The 27,448-nt window shown below is 40.2% G+C and overlaps 1 protein-coding gene across 9 annotated transcripts in view; it reads left to right on the forward strand.

Annotated features, from left to right (window-relative positions):
- Window positions 1-27,448, forward strand: part of LOC144686492 (diacylglycerol kinase beta-like) — a 691,325-nt gene that overhangs the window by 283,115 nt on the left and 380,762 nt on the right. For all 9 annotated transcript variants that reach the window (XM_078551766.1, XM_078551771.1, XM_078551773.1 and 6 more), the window contains one exon: window positions 5,779-5,949. In XM_078551766.1, coding sequence (XP_078407892.1) covers window positions 5,779-5,949 — 171 coding nt within the window. The remainder of the gene's footprint in view (window positions 1-5,778; window positions 5,950-27,448) is intronic.

Here is a 27,448-nt window from a genome sequence, read left to right on the forward strand (position 1 = left end):
CCTTCTTCCAGAATTAAAAGTCCAGCTCTCTAAGCCTGTCCTAACTAAGGGACCTTGAACTAAGTATCAGTCAAGTGGGGTCCTCTTTTGAACCTTTCCTGGAGCTTTGATATCCTCCACTATGTGAGGGCAACAAAACTGAGCATAGTAATCCTGATGCAGCCAGACCAATGTTTGTATATGGAAAGGATTATATTTCTAGTCTTATATTTAACATATGCCCAGGCATCCTATTAGCTTTCTCTGGTTAGTAGAATTTTAATGTTTTGTGGACTATAATCCATAAGTACTTTCGCTGCTCAACAGCTTTGAGGTGCAGCCTTGTAATAAGGTAAGATGGTGCAACCTTGTATGACATATATTACTGGCCATGGTTATTTTGAACTGACCCCCCCTCAAGTGCATGAGACTGCACCTGTCTATATTGAAAGGTATCTTTCAGACACACTCCCATTTTCCACTTTGGACATAGAATTCAACTTTGGTGGGGGGATTCAATAGGGTGTAATTCATACAGCTACCTTTGTCATCTACCCTACAATCCCATAATATGCTGTCTTTTGTCTAGCCCTTTATTGAAGGTTTTTGAAAATCTAGATCATAGAATTAAACAAGACCGAAGGAGGCTAATTGGTTCATTGTGTCTGTGCTGGTGTCAGCTGTGGCTCAGTTCATAGCACCCTCGCCTTTGAATCAGAGGGTTGTGGGTTCATGTCCCACTCCCGGAAACCAAGAACTGTGATTGTACTCGAAAGAGTTGCAATCTGTGACTGTTGATAACTCGAAAGAGTTTCTTTGAAAGAGCTATCTAATTAGTTCCACTCATCTGCTCTTTCCCCATAGGCTATAGATATTCAGTATCAGCTGGTCTTCCATCATCCACCTACTTTTCCAACCCCAGGTTGGTGAGATAGCAACTCCTTTTCCAGGACCCATACTGTGACTACTTAATGCACCTTTCTCTTTATTGATTATGAACAGACCACTAATAATCTCTTCCAGCAACTTGCCTATAACTTAAGTTAAAGTGGATCTGAATGAACTAGACTCACATATGAAGAATTACCTCGTGTGAGGCAAAGGGTGCAGCACTTGTGGGACCATATGGGAGAATGAGTTATAAAAACAGAAAATGTTGGGAATGCTCAGTCCCAACCTGAAACGTTAACTCTGTTTCTGTCTTCACAGATGCTGCCAGACCTGCTGAGTTTTTCCAGCATTTTCTGTTCTCATTTCAGATTTGCAGCATATGTAGTATTTTGCTTTGGGAGAGAGAGTTGGTGACTTTGACAGGGGGTAAATGGTGATTCATGTTACATTTGCATAATAGAATACACTTGTTAAGGGCAAACTGTTTTCATCACAGGTAAAAATTTGAAATTGCTTTGTAAATTCTGTTGTGCTTAAGGCATTTTTGATGCTAAATTCAAAACTTGGGAAGAATTTCCTTTAAAGAGCTAATAGCAGAAATGTTTCTGCTGATTATTGATCAGAAATGTTGTAAAAATAATGACAAATTTTGGCCCCTGCCATTATTAATGTATCAAATGCCAGAGTTTGTGGTGAACAAGAGGTATGGCATGAGCTATGAATCGCCACGAATTGCTGGATGATTGGTGCTGCTCCACTATTTGCCTCAAAAAATAGCTCATCAGCAATCTCACCAAAATGCACGAAATTGCTGGATTTGTGTGTAAGTACAATTTAAAAGTCCAGCAGAAAGTTAGGGCTGCGGGTTAATCGTATAAGGACTCTGGAGTGATGTATGGCCAGGCACTCAACCTTGGAGGTCCAAAAAGGGAATAATTCAAACTGTGGTATCTCATTCTTGCAGGTTGTAAATTATCCCTAGAGCTTTTAAAATGTCTTATTTTTCCTTTAGTATGTGTTTTTTCTCTTAATTCAATTTTTCATACTCAGTTTATTTCTGCATTTGATTGCATTTGAACGTATTTTCTTCTTTGTCATTTGCTTGATTTATTTCTCTATTTTAAATTTTTATTCTTTCATGGGATGTGGGCATTGCTGGCTAGGCCAGCACTTTTATTCCCCATCCCTAATTGCCCTCGAGAAGGTGGTAGTGAGCTGCTTTCTTGAACCACTGCAGTCCATGTGATGCAGGAACACCCACAGTGCTATAGACCCACAGACTTAAATGTCATTGCCTAAGGAGATAGACTGCCGATTTCATCATCCGCCAAGGTCCCAGAGGCTCCATTAACCTCTGTGCTGTTATCAACTCTCACATCCAGCACAAAAATAATTAGATCTGAACTGTGCGGATGGCGGGGTGGGGGGAAGCCAAACTCGTGCTGCATGCCATGAGATGCCTCACTCCAGTAAAATCTGGAATAATGTAATCTCATGTTGTGACAGTTGCAGAAGGATGAGCTTGCATATGTTTAGCACCTTACCACATTTCTCAGCAATTCTTCAAGTCACTTCAGTTACAATGAATTACCTTGGAAGTGCAGTTTCTGTCATTATACAAATAATGTTATGCATACTGCAAAGATTTCGCAGCAGATATGAATGACCATGCAAGAAAAATGTTAGCCAGTACATCTGAGAATTCCATGGTCATTATCAATAGTGCGATTGGATCTTAAATTTAGACCTTGTCCTTGGTTCAAATGGCCATTAGACATCCACATGAAGGATAGCACTTTGAACAAATCAGCACTCTGAGTACTTTCAGTGAATTGTTAGTCACAGCTATATGCTGGAGATAAACAAGAATGATTTGATTGTAGTTTTTCACCCTTGCCTTCTCTGTCTATAATGCGTTTTTGTAACCTATACAGATGATGCTGTGATATGAGGAAGGCCATTTGATCCATTATAATTTCATCATAATTCCTTCAGCTAGAAATACCCTACAGTTTTCCCAATTGCTGGCAACATCTCATTGCATTTTATTAATTTGAACAAGTGTGTCCTTGTCCCACTCCCATAGTTTTAATGAATCTGTTTGCCCATGTGCAATTCCTATCTCAAACAAAAATCACATTAGATTTTTTTTTTTCAAACTCCTATTACTATAATATATACTTTTATAATATCACCTCTCAGGTGCCTCCTTTCCAGGCTGAGAAGCCCGAGCCCCTCCAATTTGCCCTCATGACTCAGCCCATCGACACTTAGGATCAACCTTGTGACTATTCTCTGCACTGACTCTAACATTTAAAGATTGGAAAGATTTACCACTTTGTTCCTGAAAAATTATCAGCAGTTATTAAGAAATACCCAGTTTTTTTTCTTTACTCTGCAAAGTTATGCAGCCAGTTAATAGGATTATGACTGAAAGTACAAGTCTTGAGCCTTTTTGAAAGATATTAATTTCTGATTAAAATTAATTCCTCAAAAAGCTGCAAATGTTATTTACATAGCAAACTGGGCATAAGCATTCAATTCAGCAAAATTAAGGGCTGTCTCTCAGTCTTCCCATAATTCACTTGTTGACAGCTCACTGCAGTGCTGAGGAGGTGTTGCATTGTCAGATGTGTTGAACTTTGGAAGGTTCTTGTAACATCTGCTTGAACCATTCACAGAGCCGTAGTTTCAGATCCTATGAATTATGTTGCATAATTCAACAATTAACAGCTTGTTTTTTTCAAATTTCAACTAAGTTTTTACTTTCTAATGCAGTCCTCCCCTTTTGCTTCTCGTTTAATTTACAAGTCCCTGATGAACAGAGCAGCCCTAAAATGTATTATGTCCTACTGCAGTGCTAAGTTAGAAAAGAGTATTATTTTGATTAGTTACTCCGAACATACAGATGCCATGATCTACATGGGGAAAATTTAAAAATAGCCAGGCAATGTTGGTGACCCTTCATCACAAAAATATTCTTTGGCATTCTGTCATGCAGCCAACAGGATTATGACAAAGGACAAGCAACTCTCTGGATGCAATTCTTCAGCATGCTGAAGAAATATTGGCTGGATGCTAAAAATATATATTTACCAGAAAAAAATAACTGTCAAAAATGTGAAGTGTTTGTAGTGCATTTGAATGAAAACATCCTTTTGATCTGCTGGTTACAGCTGTAAAAGAATAAAACATTCCAGTTGGCTGAACAGTACATATTTATTGTCAATTAGTAACAGTCATGTTTAGCTAAGGAAATCATGGCCTGTTTCAGTTCTTCAGTAACCATCAACACCAGTAGAGAATTCTGTGATACTGTCTGAACCAAATTTATTTCAAAGCTGCAAAAGATTAAATAAAACAAAATGACTAAAACTGGACCAAAGATAACAATGAGCCCTGTCGGCAAGCTGCCATGGAACTGAGGAAAGGCAGCTTATTCAACATGTGTCTGGAATACTAAAGAGTGCTTGAAAATTCTGTAGCTTTGGGGGCAAGAACATGTTGAATGGAATTTTCTTAAAGTGTGATCCAGAGGAAATATTTTGTATTTTACTTGCATTCAGCACAATATATGATTTAAGAAAATGGTAATTGGCATGCTGTTTTACTGCAAAACCAAAGGAGTTTGCATAAAGAAAGAACCAACATTTTGAGAGTGCCTTTAATAGCTTCGGGACACCCAAAAAGTGTTGCATTTCAAAATGCAGTCACTGTTCTTATTCTGACAAACACAACAACCAATTTATACTCAGCAAGGTGTTGGACTTCTTTCTTCTTCTAATTTGTTTCATTATTTTAAACACCAGAGTACACAGGCACCAATTGTCATCTTTGATGCATTACACTTCTCGATTCCAGTATGACTAAATGGGTCTTTATTGAGTTTACTATTCAGCATGAGAACTCAGATACTCAACAGTCCAGCATGTGTGCTGATACATCACACTCCAAAATCCAGTACGTGTACAGCATACAGTGGTTCACTGACAACTTATATTAATTCTGTCTTTGGTCTGTACCTTACTTGCATACTCCTAATAAATAAGGGTATGTGAAAAATATACAAAAGTGACATGAGTATAACAATGTGGAGACAACAAAACACACTTAGCTTTTCTCAGACTCTTCCAATCATTCTGCTACCATGGTTATATGGCCTACTACATTTTATTATTATAAACACCAGTGACTAGACCATAAAAATATTGATTTGTGCGTTTCATGCATTCCATCAGCTCCTTAACCCTGCTGAAGACCCGCTCTATACATGTTCAGCAGAAAGTTGTTCAAACTCAATGTGTTGATCCAACAAAGAGCCTAGGGCATTGAGGTACACAGGCAGTATGAAGCCTTGTTCCTTCAAAAAGTACCCCAAATAAGAAATATTTTTGATGATCATCATTGAAGGGAGGAGTCTAACCTTATCACCAAACTTATAATGTCATCTGCCATTATATCTGTGTAAACTGCAGTTAATATTTGATGATCTGATCACTATATTGGGCTTTTCACTTGTTGTATATGTATCAATGAAATCCAGTCTCCTAGTTTGGCTATAATGCACCCATGACTTCGACTTCCCTGGTGTTTAAAGCACAATGTTGCTGGACTAAGGGATATGCATCTGTGATTTGTATCATCTCTTTTACCTAACAGGATTCCATTCCAGCTTGCCACTGCTCTACATATACAAACACAAATAGTATTTTTAAAAATGATTCTCTATAGGCAAGGCAAGTATCATAGAAATTACTTACATGGCTAAATGCACATTTAATAAATATAAGTTAACAATCAAAAGAAGAGACTGTCCAGCATGTCTAACCCATTCTTTCCTCAATCCGTGAGTGACTGTCTCACAGCATTTCATACAATTAATATTAATTAATTTCTTATGTTTCACAGGTACAAAATGCTTAGACAAGAAGATGAGTTTAGCACTTCGGAAGAGTCATAGCCCTTTGAAGACACCATCTCACATGCTACAGTCACAGGTGCCACAAGTGGTCTATCTAAAGGATATTGTCTGTTATTTGTCACTGTTGGAGCGAGGACGAGCTGAAGATAAGCTGGAGTGTAAGTTACTGCAGGTTTGACTGAAACAAATAATTGGCAGATGTAATATTATGATTTTGTTCTGGGAACAACATCTTGGTAATTTTCCACAAGTTGCAACTATACTGCAGCTTATATGTGGCAAATATTCCGAAAGGGCTTCATATAGAGAGGCACTGAACACAGCAGAAAATGGGAAAAAGAGTTCACAATTGTGACTGAAGATACGGCAGAGAGGGGCTTTGAGAATGTGTTTCGATCCGGTAGGAACCAGTACCTTTTTGTTTAAAGTATACAAAAGCTGGTATTTTCCCGACCCGCCATGGGGGATGCAGCGGGCCAGCCAAAAGTCCATTGATCCCGGTGGCGGGCAGGGCCGGATAGTGTCGCCCAAAGTTTTAAATCCCAGTTCCCACTAGGAGAATAGAGCCTCAAGATTCCATGGTTTTAAACAAAATAAACTTTACAAAGTCAAAAGTAAAACCACTTAGAATATCTATCCTATACACTAACATTCGGAATTAACATAAGAGAAATATGAATTAACAGGCAAACTGTGGTCAAATACACCACACTGCACACTAAATGGCAGATACGACCAAGACAGATCCCACAGATTTCTCAGCAACTCACCCAGATGTCAGTGACCATTGTGAGTCACACGATCTCGATAAAACTCTGTCTCCTTCACGAGGCTTTCAGCCCTTCACTTTGGAAGATCTAGCCTCTGAGTTCCCTTGAAAGCCGCTCCAACTTGGCCTACCTCAATGACTGCTCACCTCCTGATGGTTCAGTCTCTTCTCCTGAGTCTGTGTTCCACAGAATTTATAAAGCTGCACTCCCCCTCTAATTACTGGCACACTTCCAACTCTTTCTCAGACTGCTAGCTTCACTAAACTGGCACTGCCCTTGGGTTTCGCCAAACTCCAGTCTCCTGGCTGCACTGAGCTGTAAATAGCACCTAGGGCTGCTTCTGAGTCCTCACCCTCTCTAGCACATAACCAGTGACCTTCCACCACCACCTCAGCTCACCAGGACTTCTCTGGGCCCTAGCTGCCTGGTGCTGAAAGACAGCTCCCAAGGCTTCTCTGTGAGCTGCGAACTGCAGTCCAAACTGCGACCAACAGCAGCTCCAGTGGCTTCTGGAGCTTCGTCGAACCCTAATTTCCTGGAGCCGACAAACAGCAGCAACCTTTCAGTTTAGTCTTTTGATCTGCTGCAGAACACTCAGATGAATTGAAACTGGAAAACCTTCTTAAGTTCTGCCCATCTGCATGACGATGCAGTCTTTTAGGGTTGACTGAATCCTTTTAAAGTAATTTAGCTGTAACTTCCATAACAAAATATCTCTCTGGACTGTGCCTCTTTGCAAGCATTGACATTGCATCTCCAGCTAAGTAAGCCCGCCTGCTGTTTTATGGCTCTTACCTTAGCTGTAAACCCCTTAAATCAGCATGTCCCCAACCTTTTTAAGTGTAATAGACTGCATTTAGTTGCATTTAGGCTGCTTTAGTTGCATTTATCCCATTTTCCATGTATTTCCCTAGAATTAAAAATTATTTCTAAATTATTAACATGAGCCATGAGCCAGGTATTAGTCTCAGATGCAACAAGATGTAGCAAGGTAGAGATATTGAAGAGAATTCCAAAGTGCTAAGATAAAATAAATGCTCACGCTAATGGGAAGGTAGGAGAGAAAATGCACAGTAATCCAATTCTAGATGAGAACAGGGTAAAATTGGGATGTACACCTGGAGGAGGTTTCTGGAACAAATCCATGAAGGGATTCATAAATAGATTTGGAATCACTTAAGTGGGGATTATGCAATGCTACAGAAATAATGGAAAGCAGCATTATTTCATAAGGTGTTATTTTCAATTCTGTGCCTACATAATTAAAATTTGCATCTGGTATGATAAGAAAACAAATAACTCTAATGCATCTTTAAGTCAAGATATGCGTGATTTGGCTCATCTTTTACTTTCACTGAATAGCACATAATCAAAAGACGCACACACATGGTTTCACTATCATTCAAAAAATCCCCTAAATGCACAAATAAGAAACCAGTCACATCCCGTTTAAAACAAAAAGAGAAAATATTTGGAAGCACTCAGTTTTCTACTACCTCCCCTTGTAATTCCCTTTCCCCCTCACTACCAACCTTTTAAGTATCGTTAATATTGACATAATAGGAAATAAGGCCGCCATGGCTTTTATAATATTTTTGATTGGTCCTCATAACCCGAATCTAGGCCTTTTACCAGCTTTTGTTTTGCATTTTACTCAGGACTTAGAAGCAGGAGTAAGCCATTCGGCCCTTAGAGCCCGCTCTGCCATTCAATAAGATCATGGCTGATCTGGTTGTGGTCTCAATTACATTTTCCTGTCTGCCCCCATAACCCTTGGCTCCCTTGTCTATGAAACATCAGTTTAACTCAGCCTTGAATAGATTCAATGACCCAGCCTCCACTGCCCCCTGGGTAAGAGAATCCCACATAGTAACGACCCTCTGAGAGAAAAAGGCTCTCCTCATCTCAGTCTTAAATGGGAAACCTCTTATTCTTAAACTGTGTCCCCTGGTCCTCGTCTTCCCTACGAGTATCCGCTATCTACCCTATCAAGTCCTCTCAGGATCTTCTATGTTTCAAGAAGATCGCCTCTCATTCTTCTAAACTCCAATGGGTTTAGGCGCAACCTGTTCAATTCACGTACTGGAATCTTTGCCTGACTTATAATCTAGCTCTCTTTGCAGGCAATGCCACAGGAGACCTATTAGAACTGGAATAAGTGCTATCCCTCACGCTGAAACAGCAGCAGGTGATCTCGCTCACATCTGTGAACTGCAGTTTAGTAACAACAGTTAGAGCAGTCAAAGTCTAAAATATTATGAGGCTAATGTTGTCAGTCATTTCTTTCAAAAGTTGTCAGATTAACTTGCGCCTATCTCATTGAACTGCACAATGTCAGAAATTATAGACTCTTTAAAGGTCCTTGCTATTGAATCTGGCCTTAATTAATTCACTGATTAAGAAGTTAATGAGTTTACAATCCCCTTTCAGAAATAGGCCTGAAAAGATAAACCTGTTCTGTTCCAGAAAGACATGAGGTGAAAGATAAGAGTAAGAGGCAACTTAATTGAAACATATAAGACCTTGGGGGGCCCTAACAGGGTCAATATGGGCAGGATGTTTCCTCGTAGGAAAATTTAGTACTAGGGGCCACTGTTTAAAAATAAGGGGTTGCCCATTTAGGACAGAGATGAGGAGAAACTTTTTCTCTGAGGGTTGAGTGTCTTTGGAACTCTGCTACTGCTGCCTTTCGAGGAAGAGTGTCTTTGAATAGTTTTGAGGCATAGATTGACGCAATCCCCATGTTAGATTCTTGATTAACAAGGGGGTAAAAGGCAATCGGGGGTAGACAGGAATGTGGGGTTGAAGTTACATTCAGATCAGCCATGATCTTATTGAATGGCGGAGCAGGCTGGAAGGGCCGAGTGTGGCCTACTCCTCCTGAATCCATATGTTCAACAGAACTGTAGCAAATATTCACATGCTTTTATAAGTTTTTATTTTCAGAGAAGCACAATACAAACATGAGCCTCCTTTATTCTCTCGTGGGATGTGAGCATTGCTGACAAGGCCAGTATTTGTTGCCCATCCCTAATTGACCTTGAACTTAGTGGCTTGGTAGGCCATTTCAGAGGCTAGTTAAAAGTCAACCACATTGCTGTGGATCTGGAGTCCCATGTAGTCCAGACCAGATAAGGATAGCAGATTTCCTTTCCTAAAGGACATTAGTGAATGAGATGGGTTTTAACAACAATCGATGATAGTTGCCATGGTCACCATCACTGATGCTACCTTTCAATTCCAGAATTTTATTACTTGGATTTAAATTCCACCAGCTGCTGTGATGGAATTTGAACCCCAGAGCATTAACCTGACCACCTGGATTATGAATCTATTGACACTGCTACTACACCACCATCTCCCCCAGCTACCCCATGCCAACTTAATACCAACTCACGACCCCTGCCATCCACCACCCTTTGCCATTACACCCTCTATGCTGCTACCCACCAAGGACCAACCTCAGGAGCCATGTTGAGATGAAATAAAATAAAGTTCTAAATATACATTACAGTCTTTACTATATTAAAACAAAATCCCATTCATGAAAGCCCATTAAAAGCATTTAAATCCCCTCAAGTACTTATTCTTTATCGCACATAAACAGACTTGTATCCATAATCCCACATCAAAGATAGCTAACTCTTTAATAACCTCTGAACTATCAATCAAAATGTATACTTAGGATCCCCTGCTGAAATAATGATAGGTTGTGGAATGCAGCCAAGCATTAATAATGACATAATGATAGCCCTTGGCGTAATATCAACAAACAGTTATTGCAACTGCTAGAACAGATTTTTTTCAACACACTCTGACACAGGCAGCCTATTTTCTAAAGAAACAAAGGGCTGGAGATTTAAATAACTTCCGAGCTTGACAGTTTTGCAGACCATACTCACCTTTCAAAAGCATTTACGACTATTCTAAAAATTCGTAACTCCCACACTAGGGGTTAAGGCCCTTGCTGCAGGTGAAAATGGGGTTTGTTTGAACTCAGTTTTGAGTTCAAATGGCCTTGCCTAGTTTGGGCTTACCTCGTGTGAATCAGGCCTTCTCCCCCTTTCCCTGGCAAAAATGGGATCTGTTGGAAATAGGAGCAGGACTTCTGGATCTGGATCCTGGCAGCCATTTTTAAAGATCCTGGAGTCTCCATAACTCTGAAAATCCAGCCAGTTAGTTCCAGTCCAGCGAGAAAAGAGGCATTGCTAGACCCGGTTCTTTGAAAAGAGGTGGCCAAGTGGATCAATTGTTAGTAGGGGAACATTTAGGGGACAGTGTATCGTAAGGTTTAGGTTGGTTATGGAAAAGGACAAGTAACGATTAAGAGTAAGAATAATTAATTGGGGGAAAGCCAACTTCAATGGTGTAAGAATGGATCTGACTCTGATAAATTGGAATAAAAGGTTGACGGACAAAACTGTAACTGAACAATGGGCTCCTAATTAGGGATGGGCAATAAAAATGCAAGCCTAGCCAGCAATGCCCACATCCTGTGAAAGAATTTTTAAAAGTCTTTAAAGAAGAAATAGTTTGGGCACAGTCAATGTTTATTCCTAAAGAGGGGAAAAGTAGAGCAAACAAATCCAGAGCTCCCTGGTTGACAAAAGGGATTGAGATTAAAATGAAGAAGAGTAAGTGTGCTTCTGATAGATGTTAGGTGGATAATACAATTGAGAACCAGGCTGAATATAGAAAGTTCAGAGGGGAATTGGAAAGAGCAAATAAGTGAAGCAAAGAAAGAGACTGTAAGCTAACATAAAAGGGAATGCAAAAGTCTTCTATAGGCATGCAGTTAGTAAAATGGCAGTGAAAGGAGGAATGGGGTTGATTAGAGACCAAAAAGACAAATTACACATGGAGGCGGGGGGCCTGGCTGAAAGATTGAATGAATACTTTACCAAAGAAGATGATGCTACCCAGGCCATAGTGAAAGAATAGGTAATTCAGTCACTGGAAGAGTTTAAATTTGATAAGGATGTGGTATTGGATAGGCTATCTGCACTTAAAAGTTGATAAATCAACAGAAGCGGTTGAAATGTATCCAAGGATACTGAGGGAAGTGCGTGTGGAAAGCGCGGAGGCGCAGGCCATAATTTGCCAATCTTCTTTAGACTCAGGGTTGGTGCTAGAGGGCTGGAGAATTGTAAATGCTACATCCTTGTTCCAAAAAGGGTGTAAAGAAGAGCCCAGCAACTACAGTCAAGTTTAGTGAGGAAGCTACTAAAAATGATAATTCAGGATGAAGCTAATAGTTACTTGGGCAAATGCAGGTTAATTAAGGAAAGCCAGCATGGATTTGTCAAGGGAAAATTGTATTTAATTAATTTGCTTGAGTTTTTTGATGAGGGAACAGAGTGTTGATGAGGGTAATGCTGTTGATGTGGTGTACATGGACTTCTAAAAGGCAATTAATAAGTGCCACACAACAGACTTGAGAAAAGTTAGAGCTTGTGGAATAAAAGGGGCAGTAGCAACATGGGTACAAAAATAGCTGAATGATAGGAAACCGAATGTAGTGGCTAATGAATGCTTTATGGACTGGGGAAAGGTTTATAGTGGAGTTCCATGGGGATTGGTGCTAGGACCCCTGCTCTTCCTGATATATATAAATGATCTAAACCTTGAGTACAGGACACAATTTCAAAACTTGTGAATGGTACAATACTTGGAAGCATTGTGAACTGTGAGGAGGATTTTGTGGAGCTTCAAAAGGATCTAGGTTGGTGGGATGGGCAGACAAGTGGCAAAATGAAGTGATTCATTTTGGTAGAAAGAACACAGAGGCAATATAAAATAAAGGGTACAACTCTAAAGGGGGTGCAGGAGCACCTTGGTCCACATTTGCATAAATCATTGAAGATGGCAGGACAGGTTGATACAGGCTTTATCAGTAGGGGCATAGAGTACAAATGCAGGTGGAAGGATCAAAACCAGAGGGCATAGATTTAAGGTAATAGGCAAAAGAAGCAATGGCGACATAAGACCATAAGACATAGGGGCAGAAATTAGGCCATTTGGCCCATCGAGTCTGCTCCACCATTCAATCATGGCTGATAAGTTTCTCAACCCCATTCTCCCGCCTTCTCCCCGTAACCTTTGATCCCCTTACCAATCAAGAACCTATCTATCTCGGTCTTAAATACACACAATGACCTGGCCTCCACAGCCTTCTGTGACAATGAATTCCATAGAGTCACCACTCTCTGACTAAAGAAGTTTCTCCTCATCTCTGTTCTAAAAGGTCTTCCCTTTACTCTGAGACTGTGCCCTCGGGTCCTAGTCTCTCCTACTAATAGGAACGTCTTCCCTACGTCCACTCTATCCAGGCCTTTCAGTATTCTGTAAGTTTCAATCGGATCCCCCCTCATCCTTCTAAACTCCATCGAGTATAGACCCAAAGTCCTCAAACGTTCCTCATATGAGGGAAATCTTTTTCACACAGTGACTGGATCTGGAGTGCACTGCCTGAGAGAGTGGTGGAGGCAGGTTTAGTCATGGCTTTCAATAGGAAATTGGAATATTATCTGAAAAAGAAGAATGTTCGGGGCTACTGGAGGAAAGCAGGGAGTGACAGTAGATGAATCGCTTCTTCAGAAAGCGAGCACAGACATGACAGGCCAAATGGCCTCCTTCTGTGCTGCAACAATTCTATGATTTTGTGATTCTAAGAACGCTGTTATGCAACGAGTGCTTAAAACTTGAAATGCACTGCCTAATAGGGTGATAGATACAGATCCCATAGTAACCTTCAAGAGGGAATTGGATAAATACTTGAAGAAAACGATTAAAGGACAGAATAGTGGGACTAAATATTGCTGTCCCAAAGAGCCAACTTGGACTTAATGGGCTGAATGACCTCCTTCTGCTGTACTATTCTATGATTGCTGCAAGGTTGTAGTTATTCAATGGACTCACCTGGACAACTTATAGACAGAAACTTTTTTGAATACAAATTTTAAGTACACATTTTCACGTGGCCATGACAAAATAAAACATCAAAAATAAAATGCAGGAAACAGGCTCAATTTTTCTAAACCTAAGTTATCTGGTACCTTTGTGAAAATATTTGTTTGCATTGTGAAAATGTGTCCTTGTTTTCAATGGACTGTTTTTTTAAATACAGTATAAATATAATCACCTTGGGATGAGACCAAATTAAAAAAGGCCACCCCACTGTGCTGGATTCAGTCTGAATTCAAACTGTTTTGATTTAAATCAAAGTAAATCAAACCCTGCAGTCCAAATGAAAAGTAATTTAGGTTCCCTACTGTTGGCTGCATATGGCACTGCCTTTGTTTAAATTGGCAAAATGCATGATCAATCTGGGGGAATATGAATGCTGGTCTATATGTGTAAAAGCCTGAATCTAATGAGCTGCTGTATCTTGTAGAGAAAGGGATACTGCACAGTCTCAAATGTCACTGCTACATCTTCATTCTTGATCTACTGTGCAAACACCCACCTTCAAGCTTATGAACATAACTCTACCCCACAATATCACCTGATCAGTACCCCTGACTACATGGACAGTCCGTTAATCCTTTTACACTATTCTGACTTGATTTTATTTTGATTTTATGACTGTAGTACTGTTTGGTTTGAAAGCCCCTGTGGTTGTGTTTTGACACTGGGCTATCAGATTCTGGGCAATCACAAATGCATTTGCTAGTAATAGGTGGGTTGGAAAGGAAGAACATAATTGTATGGGGAATGGTTTACATTTTCTTTTTGTGAAAACCTGAAATGGATTTAACTTATGTCAGAACTAAAAAATAGTCAAAGTCTTGTTCGGTGCCTCACTGTATAGGGGGTGCTTTTATACATTTCCAATATCAAATCAGAAATGTAAACTTACTTTTAAATAAACTCATCTTCTCTTTGAGTGTCGAGTACAACAGAGTGTACTAGTGCAATAGGGATTTCTTAGTAGGAGTGCAATAAATATTCAATGAATTGAATAACTTAGGCAGGGTTGGCTGCTAGGAATTTTATTTGGAGCACTTTGCTGGATTCTTGTTTTTTTTTTAAGGGTTGTTGAGGATCTATATGGAAATATGTTGTAGTTATTTATTGTGTTGAGAATATGTAATGGCACACTGGGGGGAAAAGAAAGTAATTAAACAACAACAACAACTTGTATTTATGTAGCTTCTTTAACGTAATAAAATGTCCCGAGGCACTTCACAGGAGCATTATAAAGCAAATTTTGCCACTGAGCCACTTAAGGAGATATTAGGGCAGATGACCAAAAGCTTGGTGAAAAGGTAGGTTCTAAGGAGTAACTTAAAGGAGGAAAGAGAGGTAAGAGAGATGAAGAAGGTTAGAGGTGGAATTCCAGAGTATAGAGCCTCAACAACTAAAGGCATGGACACCAGCAGTGTAGCAATTAAAATCGGGAATGCTCAAGAAGTCAGAATTAGATGAGCATAGATATTTCTAAAGATTGTGGAGATGGAGGACAATACAGAGACGGGGGCGAGACTATGGAGGGATTTGAAAATGAGCATGAGGATTTTAAATTCGAGACATTGCTTAACCAGTAGCATTAATATATCTTATTTTGATTCCTGAACATTCTGGTTGATTTTTTGTGTTTTAATCTTACCCAAATAGGTTTCATTGATATTTGATGCCTTTTTTTTGAGCAATGCAGTTTAATAGTGTGACAAGTTGGGGTTCATTGTGCAATTGCAATCCTTTGTTTGCAGAATGCACATGGAGTCATGAGATGGAGCACAGCTGTTGTATGTTGTCTGTGCCTCAAGCTTATCACTGACTTCTCTCACGTAGGTTGAATAAATGCTGCTCTCCAGATATGTCAAGTAACCAGTATTAATTTAGCAGTTCATTGTAATATCAGCTATATCCACTGAATGCACAAGGATTCTAATGGAATTTATTACTCCAGCCTGATTTTAATACACCTTGACTTCAGAGGATGGTTAACTAAGTTCTGGCAGTGGGACATTTTGCTGCCTGTGAATGTGCACTTTTTATGGCGCAGCTTTTATGTTAAACCAATTGTAACTTATGGCTAGGTCTGTATTTATAGCAGCAATGAAAACAACGTTTTCCACGTGGCTATTGATGACCAGAATTAAGTGTTGATCCAAACCAAGATGTGTAAACTAATATCTAGTTCTGATGACAGGTCATCAACCTAAAACAAACTCTGAGTCTCTCCACAGATGCTGCCTGAGTTTTTACAGCGTTTTTTGTTTTCATTTCAGATTTCCAGCGTCTTCAGTGTTTTGCTTTTGAACTAATAATAGGGCCAGTTTAGACAGGTGTATCATATTAGTTGCCGTTTCAAGTATGACTGAAATTTATTTGCCCTACAATACACCCCCACCTGGAGGGAAGGACAAATGTGCCTGGAAGGGTATATAAAAAAAAAATTGACTGCCTCCAGTCCACAGCCCACCCAGACGACATAAGGGCACATGCAATGTCTTGTTACATTTTCATGATTTTCACATTAGATTTTAATTTTAGATTACCTATTTTTAAAGTAGATATTCAGGAATGATTTTACCTTTTGACTTTTGTGTAACATCCAATAACAGTTGCTACACTTCAAAAATATTTCATCGGCTGTAAAGCACTTTGGGATGTCCAGTGGTTGTGAAAGACTGTACAAATGTCTTTTTCTTAAAAAGATTTTGAAACAAGTTTGCTATTTCTACTTGTAAATATATTTGAACACAAAATATTGCCTGACCTTTTTGTGCAGGACCTTATTAAAGGCACAACTGGTGTAGTGAAAGGAATTGAAGATGACTCATTTATCTGGTTTGACAAAGTACCACAGCTCTCAGCATGAGGTTATTGTGCTATGGAAAAAGACAAAACAGGTTATTGCACAAGTTAAAGTTGTCAAGGATTTAAAGCTGGTTTAATGGGAACTAGAAGTATTTTAATCAAGCTGTTAGAATATTGACTTGGAAGTAAAATAATTAATATGACACTTGAAGGATGGCAGAAAATAAAAGCCCTATGAAGTTCTGGGTCTTTTCTTCTTTGGATGGATGTGGGAGCAGTTCAAAAAGTTTGACTTTCCTGGAAGACCAAACATTGGAATGGTTTCCATCATTATTAATTTTATCCAAACTTTCTCTTCGGGATGATGTTTCCATTTCTCCCTTCTTTCTTTCTGTCTCTTTATCTCCTTTCCTTCTTCTCATCTTACCTTGCTCATACTCACATAATCCTATGAAGTAATTGTTTATCCTAGTTTACTTTAAGTAATAATTGCATGCTCTCTGCTCATTTACACAGGATAAATATAATTCATTGTTCAGGGCAATTGAAAAGCTAAATGAAGAATTATTCATTTAAAAAAAAAATATCCACAATAACAATTTGAATTTACGTAGCATCTTTAACATAATAAAATACCCCATGGTGCTTCACAGGAGCGTTATCAAGCAAAGTTTGACAAAGAGCCGCGTAAGGAGATATAAAGAGAGGTGACCAAAAGCTTGATCAGGAGGTAGGTTTGAAAGAGTGCCCTGGGGGAGAAAGAGGTGGAGGGCTTCAGGGAGGAAATTCCAGAGAGTTTTGGCAACTGAAAACACAGTCGCCAATGTTGAAGCAATAAGAATCAGGATGTGTAAAAGGCCAGAATTGTAAGAGACAGATCCTGGAATGATCGTAGGCCTGGATGATTAGAAAACAAGGATGAGAATGTTAAAATTGGTACCATCAGACAGGAAGAGAATTTAGGTCAGCAAGCACATGGGTGACAGGTGAGTGGGACATGGTATGAGTTGGGATACAGGCTGCAGGGTTTTTGATAAGCTTAAGTTTACAGCATGTGTGAGATGGAAGGCTGACCCACAACTGCATTGGAATAGTCAAGTATGGAGGTAACAAGTGAATGAGAGTTTCAGCTGCAGATGAGTTGTGACAGGGGTGGAGATCAGGGATGTTACCGAGGTGGAAATAGGCAGACTTAGTGATGGAGAGGATAAGCTCGATGCAGGGTCGAAAGGGCAACAATATTGCAAATAGTTTAAAACAAAAACAGAATTACCTGGAAAAACTCAGCAGGTCTGGCAGCGTCGGCGGAGAAGAAAAGAGTTGACGTTTCGAGTCCTCATGACCCTTCAACAAACCCTTGTTTTTGTTGTTTGTTTGCAAATAGTTTAGTTTAGTCTCTGATAGTGGCCAGGAAGAGGGCAAGTGATTTAATGGCTGGGACTAAAAATAATCATTTTGACCTTCCCAATATTTGAAAAAGCTGAGCTGAAAGCATGGTAGTTATGGCTAAGAAAAAAAGCAAGGGTTGGGGAAAAGAGGTATAAAATATTCAAGAAATTATATTGTAATTTTGTGTGGTTGCAGATATTAAGCTTCATATTTTTTAAAGTGGCCAATTTGTTTTAAAGCATTTTACTAATTTATAAAGAAGTAATGGGCAAATGGCAGACAAATTTAAAACTACGGGCTGAATTGTCTGCAACCATTCTTGCTCCCTGTTATGGGGGCAAGAAGGGATGCAAGCAAGCAGATAATTTCACACCATTGGTTGGTGTGCCAGTTTGCCAGCACCATCCCACCCACAGGACAGTTTCCTGGGGTGGAAGGACTACCCGCCTGCAAGTCAGCAGCTAGCCAGTTAAGGTAAGATAAAGGTTAGTTAAGGCCAATTCAGCCCTCCAGGATTGAGAGCCTACTTGCTGTCCTTAATTGAGGTGTCAGCTGTGGCTCAGTTCATAGCACCCTCGCCTTTGAATCAGAGGGTTGTGGGTTCATGTCCCACTCCCGGAAAACCAAGAACTGTGATTGTACTCGAAAGAGTTGCAACCTGTGACTGTTGATAACTCGAAAGAGTTTGCTGTCCTTAATTGGATGGGGAGCAGATCCACCAACCACTAATTGGCCAATTCCAGGAAAAACACTGTTGGTGACTGCTCAAGGTCAGGAGCCCCACTTAACAACAAAGTCAGGGTCCTGACTGAAAACCCAAAATCCTGCCCTTAGCTTTGAATCACAGTGAATTAGTGCAAAGTGCTTTCTTATCACAGTAGTGGAACAAATGGAATGCAGGGTAGGGTGGAGGGAAGATGAACCTGAGACTCTCCACGGGATCATACTAACTCATTAATGTTGGTACATTAGCGATAGTGTAGCTCCAGTACTCCAACTGACCCTGGAGCCAAAAGGTGCAATTGCCTATTTGCTGGGCTTTACATGACAGCATCTCCAGCATCAGCAAATCTGGACTGAGAATGCACTCAAGAGCTTTTCGGAACTTTATGACAAACTTTATAAAGTTAGACAGAGGTTTTTAAAAATGCTGTCAGAAGGTGGACACTTCCATGTAGACTCTTAAAACAATGAGGTGTAGAAATCTGTCTCAGGCAGTGCTGAAAAATGGGTGGTATAGGCCAGCCATTCATTAAATGCAACACCTGATATTCATTTCCATTGTAGTCACTGGAATGGAATATTAGGCACAGCTTATAAGGGGCGGCAAGTCCAATATTGTCCATTTTACATCACCACACATGACAAATTTCTGTCCCTGAAATGGAGATCACTATGCACCATTGTAAGCTCTCTCATGATAAATAGTCATTTGATCATACGGAACTTGAGTATTGCTGAAAAAAGAGACATGTCTAAGCTTTTCATCTTGCACTCATCAGGACACTCGCAAAAATACCAATATAAGGGGGAAAACAACAATTTATACCAATTGTGAAGAGAGTGCTGATTGGTTGGCAAGTGTCGTTGCCATGGAGAATGCACCACTGATGACGACTGACCGTTAACTGCCAAGTATTGTTTGAAATTTAAACCAGGCAGCTTGACCCTGATTGGCCAAGGCATTGCCCTGAGGAATGAGTCAGCGAATGGCTGTCACTTATTTTGTTTAGCTGAAACAGGGGCAGTGTATGTACAAGTTAATTCTGTCTGCAAAGAACAGGGCCTTGTGTATTTGTATATGTAACTTCTAGTACATGCACATGTGCCAAACTGTGAGCCCGACTGATGATCTTTAATTGGTTGTCAGCGTAATTCTTAGCACATTGGACGACATTTGCCAAATAATCTGCAATCACGGAATCACATCTAATGTTGGACACTGAGTTTTGCAAACGCTGGCTGGTTGGTTACAGTCGGTGCCCTGCCCTTTGTGAACAGTGGCTTGGACATGCTGTTGATACATTCCGCCAGTCTTTGGGACAAACGGCCTACATACCTAGCATCACACTTTGCACTGAAATTCATATACCACATTACTCATTCGTGTGATAAGCAGGACGTCTTTTTGACTTGACTGCAGCATCCTGTTAGTGGCGAATTACATGCATGTTGCTACTGCATAGGAGCAGCATGAAAGAAGCTAGCTTCACTTGTTGCTCAAATTTTTGAGATACCTTGCCTTTCCAGGGTAATCTGATGTAGACTGAGCACTTTTCAGGGCCATAAGTGATGGTCATAGGCCCGTTCATGAGTTTGCGTGATATACAGCGTGGAATGATCTGATCAGGGTAGGCATTATCCTGCAGAATGCCTTTTATTTCAGCATCGAGCTTGCATGGTGAGCAAATGGCTCAGGCCCTATTTACAAGGTTGCCGATAAGACCAGTCTTATGCGTGGAACTGTAAGAATCCCAATGCGTATATTGACCAGTGAGGGTAGGCTTGCGCTAGACCATGGTAGAGAGCCTCCTGGTAGATTTCTCAACTAGTACTTCAAGGAAAGGGAGTTGATTTGACGCTCCATTTCATAGGTGAATTTGAGCGCAGGATGGAACCCATTACGCCATGTAAGGAAATTGTTACATGCAGCTGCAGATTTAAATATAGCAAATGTATCATCCACATATCGGAAACATGGGAGGGGTAGAAGATTAGGTGTCATTCCATCAGTGACACGTTTCTCATGGAACCCAACAAAGATGTTTGCGAGAGCTGGGCCTCAAAGGGATCCCATGGCAACACCATCTATTTGGGCATACACGATGTCATTAAAACTGAACTCAACTGCATGAGTTGCTGAGTTCATAAGTTCAATGAATACGATTCATGCTATGTAGTAGCACTGTGGATTTCAGTTCACTGTAAAGGGTGATCTCCTGGATATATGGTATAAACGTAACATTAAGACCAGGAGAATGAGACCAGCAAAGGTGAACTGGGAGAAGCCAGTGGGCAGCAACAAACCCTGATTAAGGAATGAGGAATTTAGGAATAAAAGCAAAATACTGCAGATGTTGGAAATCTGAAATAAAGAGAAAATGCTGGAAAAGCTCAGCAGGTTTGGCAGCATCTGTGGAGAGAGAAACAGAGTTAACGTTTCGAGTCCCTATGACCCTTCTTCAGAGCTGAATTCCAAGGTGAAGAGGAATTTGGCAGCTGACTATTAAACATGCAGAAGGAAAGTTGTTTTTCACAATGACCCTGTATAGCTATGTAACTTATGCATTGATGTAGGCAGAAGAAAGAAGGTGTTATTTGGATGTTTAATCATATTAAATACACACATGCAGAACCTGTTGTACTCAATTAAATCACGAGATTGCATAAAATCACCCATAACTACTGATTTTTAAATGAAAATTGATAGAAACTGCCAAATACTAGCAAACATTGAAATAAACAGCCCAAAAACTTTCGAATGCCTAGACAGAAAGTGTCTGTATTTCTCCTGAGGTGCCACGATGTGCTATTGCACTGGAGCTATCCATTGATTTGAATCTACTCATAGCACTATTGCCACTAGATAGAGCTCCAACACAACCAAAACAATTTGCCTAAATGTTTTTATATAGCAGAGTATCTAATGAGGTATGTCCTTAATTAAATTTGCCCCGAACCTTTCAGCTCAAGAAGGAAGTTGTCCAGAAAGTTGCTGTTAACGGTGCAGTGAGGGAAAGAGGGGACCTGAGTGACAGGGCAACCTACAGAGCAACTCCTTAACCAGTCAGATGTAAAGATTGTGAAACAATCAGTGGGAGAAGTGAATTTAAGGGGGTGAATTCAGTGCCAAATCAGATACAGAAAGGGAAGAGAGAAAGAAAAACACGAAAATTATAAGTAAGAAAACAAAACTAAAATTTTAATATTTTTAATAAATCCCTTAAAAGCTCAAAACATGAATGATGAGACTGCGTTCTTGTACTAGTTAATTTTCAATTCCAGAGAGGTTGATTGTGAGCAAGTAACAATTCTTACATTGTTAAAAGGGGCACTGTTGATAATTAGCCCTAAATATGTATGACAGTTTAATTTATACCTTTCACTCAACTAAAGCAGTTTGACAACTTACAATGCATGTCAATGGTGAGATGCAAATGGGACAAAAATGTTTGGGTGTTGGCATTTCCCATGTATTTTCCATAATTAACTGTGGACATTATTAGCCTAATTGTTGCTTTGACAGTGAAACCTAGCCCAAAATAAAGCAAAGTATGAACAATTTGCTATTTAACAAAATCTAACATTTGTCAATATGCATCTCTTTACTAGCTACTGACTTAACTACTGAAAGTTAAAGTAATCTTAAAAATTCCAGTGTATAACTTTGAAAATGTCTCTACATGCTGGAAAAAATACAAGCCTGAATTTTGTGAAAAGCAACAGCAATTGCTGTTAACCTCAAAGAAAGCTTTCCATAAAGACCTTATTGACCTCTGTGGCGTGCATTTCCCCTTTCTCAACATCAGTTTGAACCTGTTGTCAAGTCAAGGAGTTCACCAGGCGTTCAGTAACAATGATATCATTGGCTCAAAACTGAGCATCGCTGAGACACTGCGGGCCATCAGCAGTAGCAGAATTATATTTCACCACAATCTGTAACTCTGTAACCAAGCACATTCCTCACTCTATCATTATCATCAAGCTAGGGGATCAACCCTGGTTCAATGGGGAATGCAGGAGAGCATGTAAGGCCCACAAATACCTGAAAATGAAATGCCAACCTGGTAAAGCTACTATACACATACAAAACAGCAGAAGCAGCATGCAATAAACAGAGCTAAGCGACCCCACAACCAATAGATCAGATTAAAGCTCTACAGCTGAATGATGGTGGACAATTAAACAACCAAGTAGAGGAGGAGGATCTAGAGACATCCTCACGCACAATGGGGGAGTCCAGTCTGTTAATGCAAAAGATAAGGCTGAAGCATTTGCAGTCTTTTTCAGCCAGAAGTGCCGAATTAATGATCCATCCACCTTCCTCCTGAGGCCCTCGGCATCACAGCTGCCAGCCTTCAGTCAATTCAGTTCACACTTTGATATCAAGAAATGGCTAAATGGGCCCTGAGAGCATCCCAGCTGCAGTGCTGAAGACTTGTGCTCCAGAACTAGCCATACCCCTAGTCAAGCTGTTCCATTACAGCTACAACACTGTACAGCATCTACCCGACAATATAGGAAATTTCTTGGGAGCGTCCTGTACACACAAAGTAAGACAAATCAGATCTGGCCAACTGCCACTCCATACTTTTACTCTCAATTATCAGCAAAGTGGTGGAAGGTGTCATTGACAATGCTATTATGCAACACTAAGACACCAATAACCTGCTCACTGATGCTTAGTTTGAGTCTCACCATGTGTTTAGCTCTAGACCTCATTACAACCTTGGCCTAAATATGGACAAAGAGCTGAATTCCAGAGGCAAGGTGAGGGTAACTGCCCTTGAAGCCAAGTCAGCATTTGACTAGGTGCAGCATGAAGATACCTTAGCAGAATTAATGTCAATGCAAATCAGGGGAGAAACTTGCCACTAGTTGGAATCATATATAGCACAAAAGAATTAAGATGAAATAAAAACAGGAAATGCTGGAAAAACTCAGGTCTGGCAGATTCTGTGGAGAGAGAAACAGAGTTAATGTTTTGAGTCCATATGACTCATCAGAGCTCTGAAGAGTCATATGGACTCAAAGTTAACTCAGTTTCTCTCTCCACAGATGCTGCCAGACCTGAGTTTTTCCAGCATTTTCTGTTTTTATTTCAGATTTCCAGCATCTGCAGCATTTTTGCTTTCATTTTAAGGAATTAAATGGTTGTGTTTGTTGGAGGCTAACCATTTCTGCCCTCAGAGATCACAGCAGGAGTTCCTCAGGATAGTATCCTAGGCCCAACCATCTTCAGCAGCTTCATTAATGACATACCTTCCACCATGAGGTCAAAAATGAAGATTTTCGCTGATGATTTCAGAGTGTTTAGTACCATTTGCAACTTATCAGATACTGCAGCAAGACCTGGACAGCATTCGGCCTTAGACTGATCATTTTCAAGTAACATGCCACACAAGGGCCAGGCAATGACCATCCCCAACAAGGGCGAATGTAACTATCTCCCCATGACATTCACAGGCAAGTAACATCTCTGAATTACCCCATCAATACCCTGGGGATTACCATTGACAAGAAACTTAACTGAATCAGCCATATAGATACTGTGACTGTGAGAACAGGTCAGAGGCAGGAAATTCTGTGCTAAGCATCTCCCCTCCTGACTCCCCAAAACTTTTCCACCATCTACAAGGCACAAGTCGGGAGATTGATATAATACTCTGGACTTACTTGGCTGAGTGCTGCTCCAACAATATTCAAGAACCTCAACATCATACAGGACAACGCAGCCTACTTAATTGGCACCAAGCCACCACCTTAAACATTCACTCCCTCCACCATAAGCACATCATGTACCATCTGCAAGATGCACTGCAGCAACACACAAAAGGCTGCTTTGACAGCACCTTCCAAATCCATGACCTCTACTACCCAGAAGAAAAAGGCCAACAGACAGGAGGGAACACCGCCACCTGAAAGATCCCCTCCAAGCCACGCACCATCCTGACTTGGAAATATATACCTGTTCCTTTACTGTAGCTGGGTCAAAGTCCTGGAATCCCCCCTCCAGTGGCAGGTTGGGTATACCTATACCACTTAGACTCCAGCAGTTCAAAAACATAGGTCACTATGACCCCAAGAGCAACTAGGGATAGGCAATAAATGTTGGCATTGCCTCTGACACCCACGCTGCATGAATGAATAACAAAAGCAGGGTAAACAGCGAATTATGTTGAACTATCCTCACAGACAGCAGACATTGAACTTTTCACTTTACATTAAAATTTTGTCGAGAACTAAATAAATGATTGGGACATAAACATGGGATTAATGTAGAAGCTGCAATATCAACAAAGTTTTAGAATAAAAATATAATTTTTTGATCACAATGAAGAAGTTTGACATTACACAAATATAAAATTAGTTTTTCAGACCAGTGTGGCTATTGAGCAGTAATTATGAATAAAAACAAAAAGCTAAAAGCTACTGCGGATGCTGGAAATCCAAAACAAAAACAGAATTACCTGGAAAAACTCAGCGGGTCTGGCAGCATCGGTGGAGAAGAAATCAGTTAACATTTCGAGTCTTCATGACCCTTCGGCAGAACTGAGTATAGTTCTGCCGAAGGGTCATGAAGACTCGAAACGTTAAATGATTAATTCTCCACCGATGCTGCCAGTAATTATGAATGTTGTACACTGTTAAAAACCCAATTACACTTGATGGTTGTGATTTGCTTGTGTGTACTGCCTCCATTCTTACACCCAATTTCACTCCCTCCCCTTTTTGAGATGACCTCATATTTCCAAGATTTAGTGACTGAGCTGTTTGAACAGTGGGCAGGTTACTTCAGGTCATTTAATAGTGAATTGAATTTGCAAGTGCAAATCCTTTTGAATATATGGTTTTAACTTTCATAATTTAATTCAAAATCAGTAAATCTGACTAATGTTAGATCACCAGAAGCTGATCCCTTTAGGCTAGATTTTCCTCTGCCAATGGAGATACAAATTGGGTCACGAAATGCTGAACTTAGTTTATTTTTTGCTGGAAAAACATTTTTCCCCTGTTGTCCCAAACCTGCACTGTTATGGTGTGGCTTTTTCGTGGCTCGGGAAGGCCTTGGGTGCAAAACATACAGTCTTTTATTTCAAGGTCAGGGCCTCTATTGTGAGGACCACAGGAAAATTGCATTTCCTCCTGCACACAAATTTTGTGTGCTGGTGTGGGTTTAGGAAGCTCTAAATAAGACACACACCTCTTTGGAGTGTTTGTCACCACAGAGGGAAAACCTGCTGGGGAATTGGAAACGTTGTGGAAGGTAATTGTAAAATGGTTGACACCTTCAATTGTCTATTTGCCTATTGAACTATTTGACGCTGCTTAAAAATGTAGATGTGCTTTTAATGCAGTGATTCATCATAGGGATCTGTTCTGCAAAGCTAAGTTGACTCTTACACTGACCACCATCGTGTAAGTGTTGTCATGCATCGCAGTATTTTTTCTATTGGAGAAAGTGCCATAAAGTATCATAATCCATTAAAATGTGTAAAAAAAAAATGCTCTGTCAGCCTTTTCTGTCATGTTTGGTGCTCTGATTTAAATCGACTGATAGCCCTGGCTGTTTAAAAAAGAACCCTTTTGAAAGTTACAAAATATCCCTGTGCCTTCTCTCCTGTGCTTTGAAAAGAAAATCCTGTTTTGTTAGTCTCAGACAAGGTAGCTGTGGAAGTTTTTGTTATGGCAGCTGTAGCTACTGGAGTGCTTGGCTGGGTTTCAAAAGCTTGAGTGACTTCAACTCAGGACGTGGTCTATTGATCCAAGAAGGATTGAAACTTTTAAGAGGCTGGATTAATAGAATATGCCTTTGATATGGTTTCTTGTTTGTAAGGCACTTAAAAGGATGACAATTTTTTTGCACTGAAGTAGTTTTTATTTCCAGTATCAATGATAGCTTTTAATTCGGAGCTTTATTGGATTGTTAGGGATTTAATTTTTTCCAATGATTTTAAAATGATTCCCATCGCTAATAAATGGCTCCTGAGGACTGTACATAGTGCACACTGGGTGAGTGGCTATGGAGGATACAAGGGGGCCATGGAGAAGGCATGGGGATCTGAGGGACCATGGAGTGGCATGGAGGTGGCATGGTGGACCTGTGGGGGGTATGAGGTGGCATGGTGGATTTGAGAGAGCATAGGGTAGGTGGGGGGAGGGGTCATGGTAGATCTTAGAGGGCATGGGGTGAGTGGAGAATGTGGTGGCATGGGATTGCATGGGTGACCTGAGGAACATGGGGAGGGTGGGGGTGGCAGTGAGAGGATTGAGGGGAGAAGTTTTGGGAGCTTTTAAATGATGTTTGGAGCTGGGCTGCTGTGTTGGAGAAGCAAGGTGGCCCTTCTAATAGGCCCGTATCCACACCCACACTCCTCAGGAACATCGTCGCAGCTTGCAAAATGCACCGCAAAACCGACCACTGTGTGAAGCGCTCATAAACCTGTCACAGGATAAGCTGTAAGCATGTTGACTGTCTTAAACAGATAAGCCAATTGAATCCTGATTGTGAAACAACATTAAACTATAAAGCCCTCCTAAAGTCATCCTAATAATCAGATGATCTCTTCTCACCATCCTCGACCTTCACCGAGTCTTAAAAGGTTTAGGTAGCACAACTTTGATATGAAGCAAAGTGCATATTTAAAGCAATGAGTTGATGTCACGAATGACCTTGTACATGCCTCCTACCATCCTGCCAAAGAGCTGTATTGATCATAGGATACCTATTCGTCATCTCAACTATGTTTTACACATGATCCAGAAACATCTAGAGAAGGCGGTGACCAAATTTAACAATAGCCACTTGGAATGGAGTTACAGTGTAAATAACCTGTAACCTACTAAAGGCCATTAACATTAGAGTTTTTATGCAATAGGTTAACACATGAAGGATCATTAACCAGTAATGTATTAGTATCAAGAGTCATTCAGCATGTCATAGGACGGTGAGATATTAAAACCGACTTGCAGATCTCACTTGGATTGAAATGTTTCCCATTTCAATCAGCTT

This window comes from Cetorhinus maximus, chromosome 11 (genome assembly GCF_964194155.1).
Source record: "Cetorhinus maximus chromosome 11, sCetMax3.hap1.1, whole genome shotgun sequence".
In the NCBI taxonomy this organism is placed as follows: domain Eukaryota; kingdom Metazoa; phylum Chordata; class Chondrichthyes; order Lamniformes; family Cetorhinidae; genus Cetorhinus; species Cetorhinus maximus.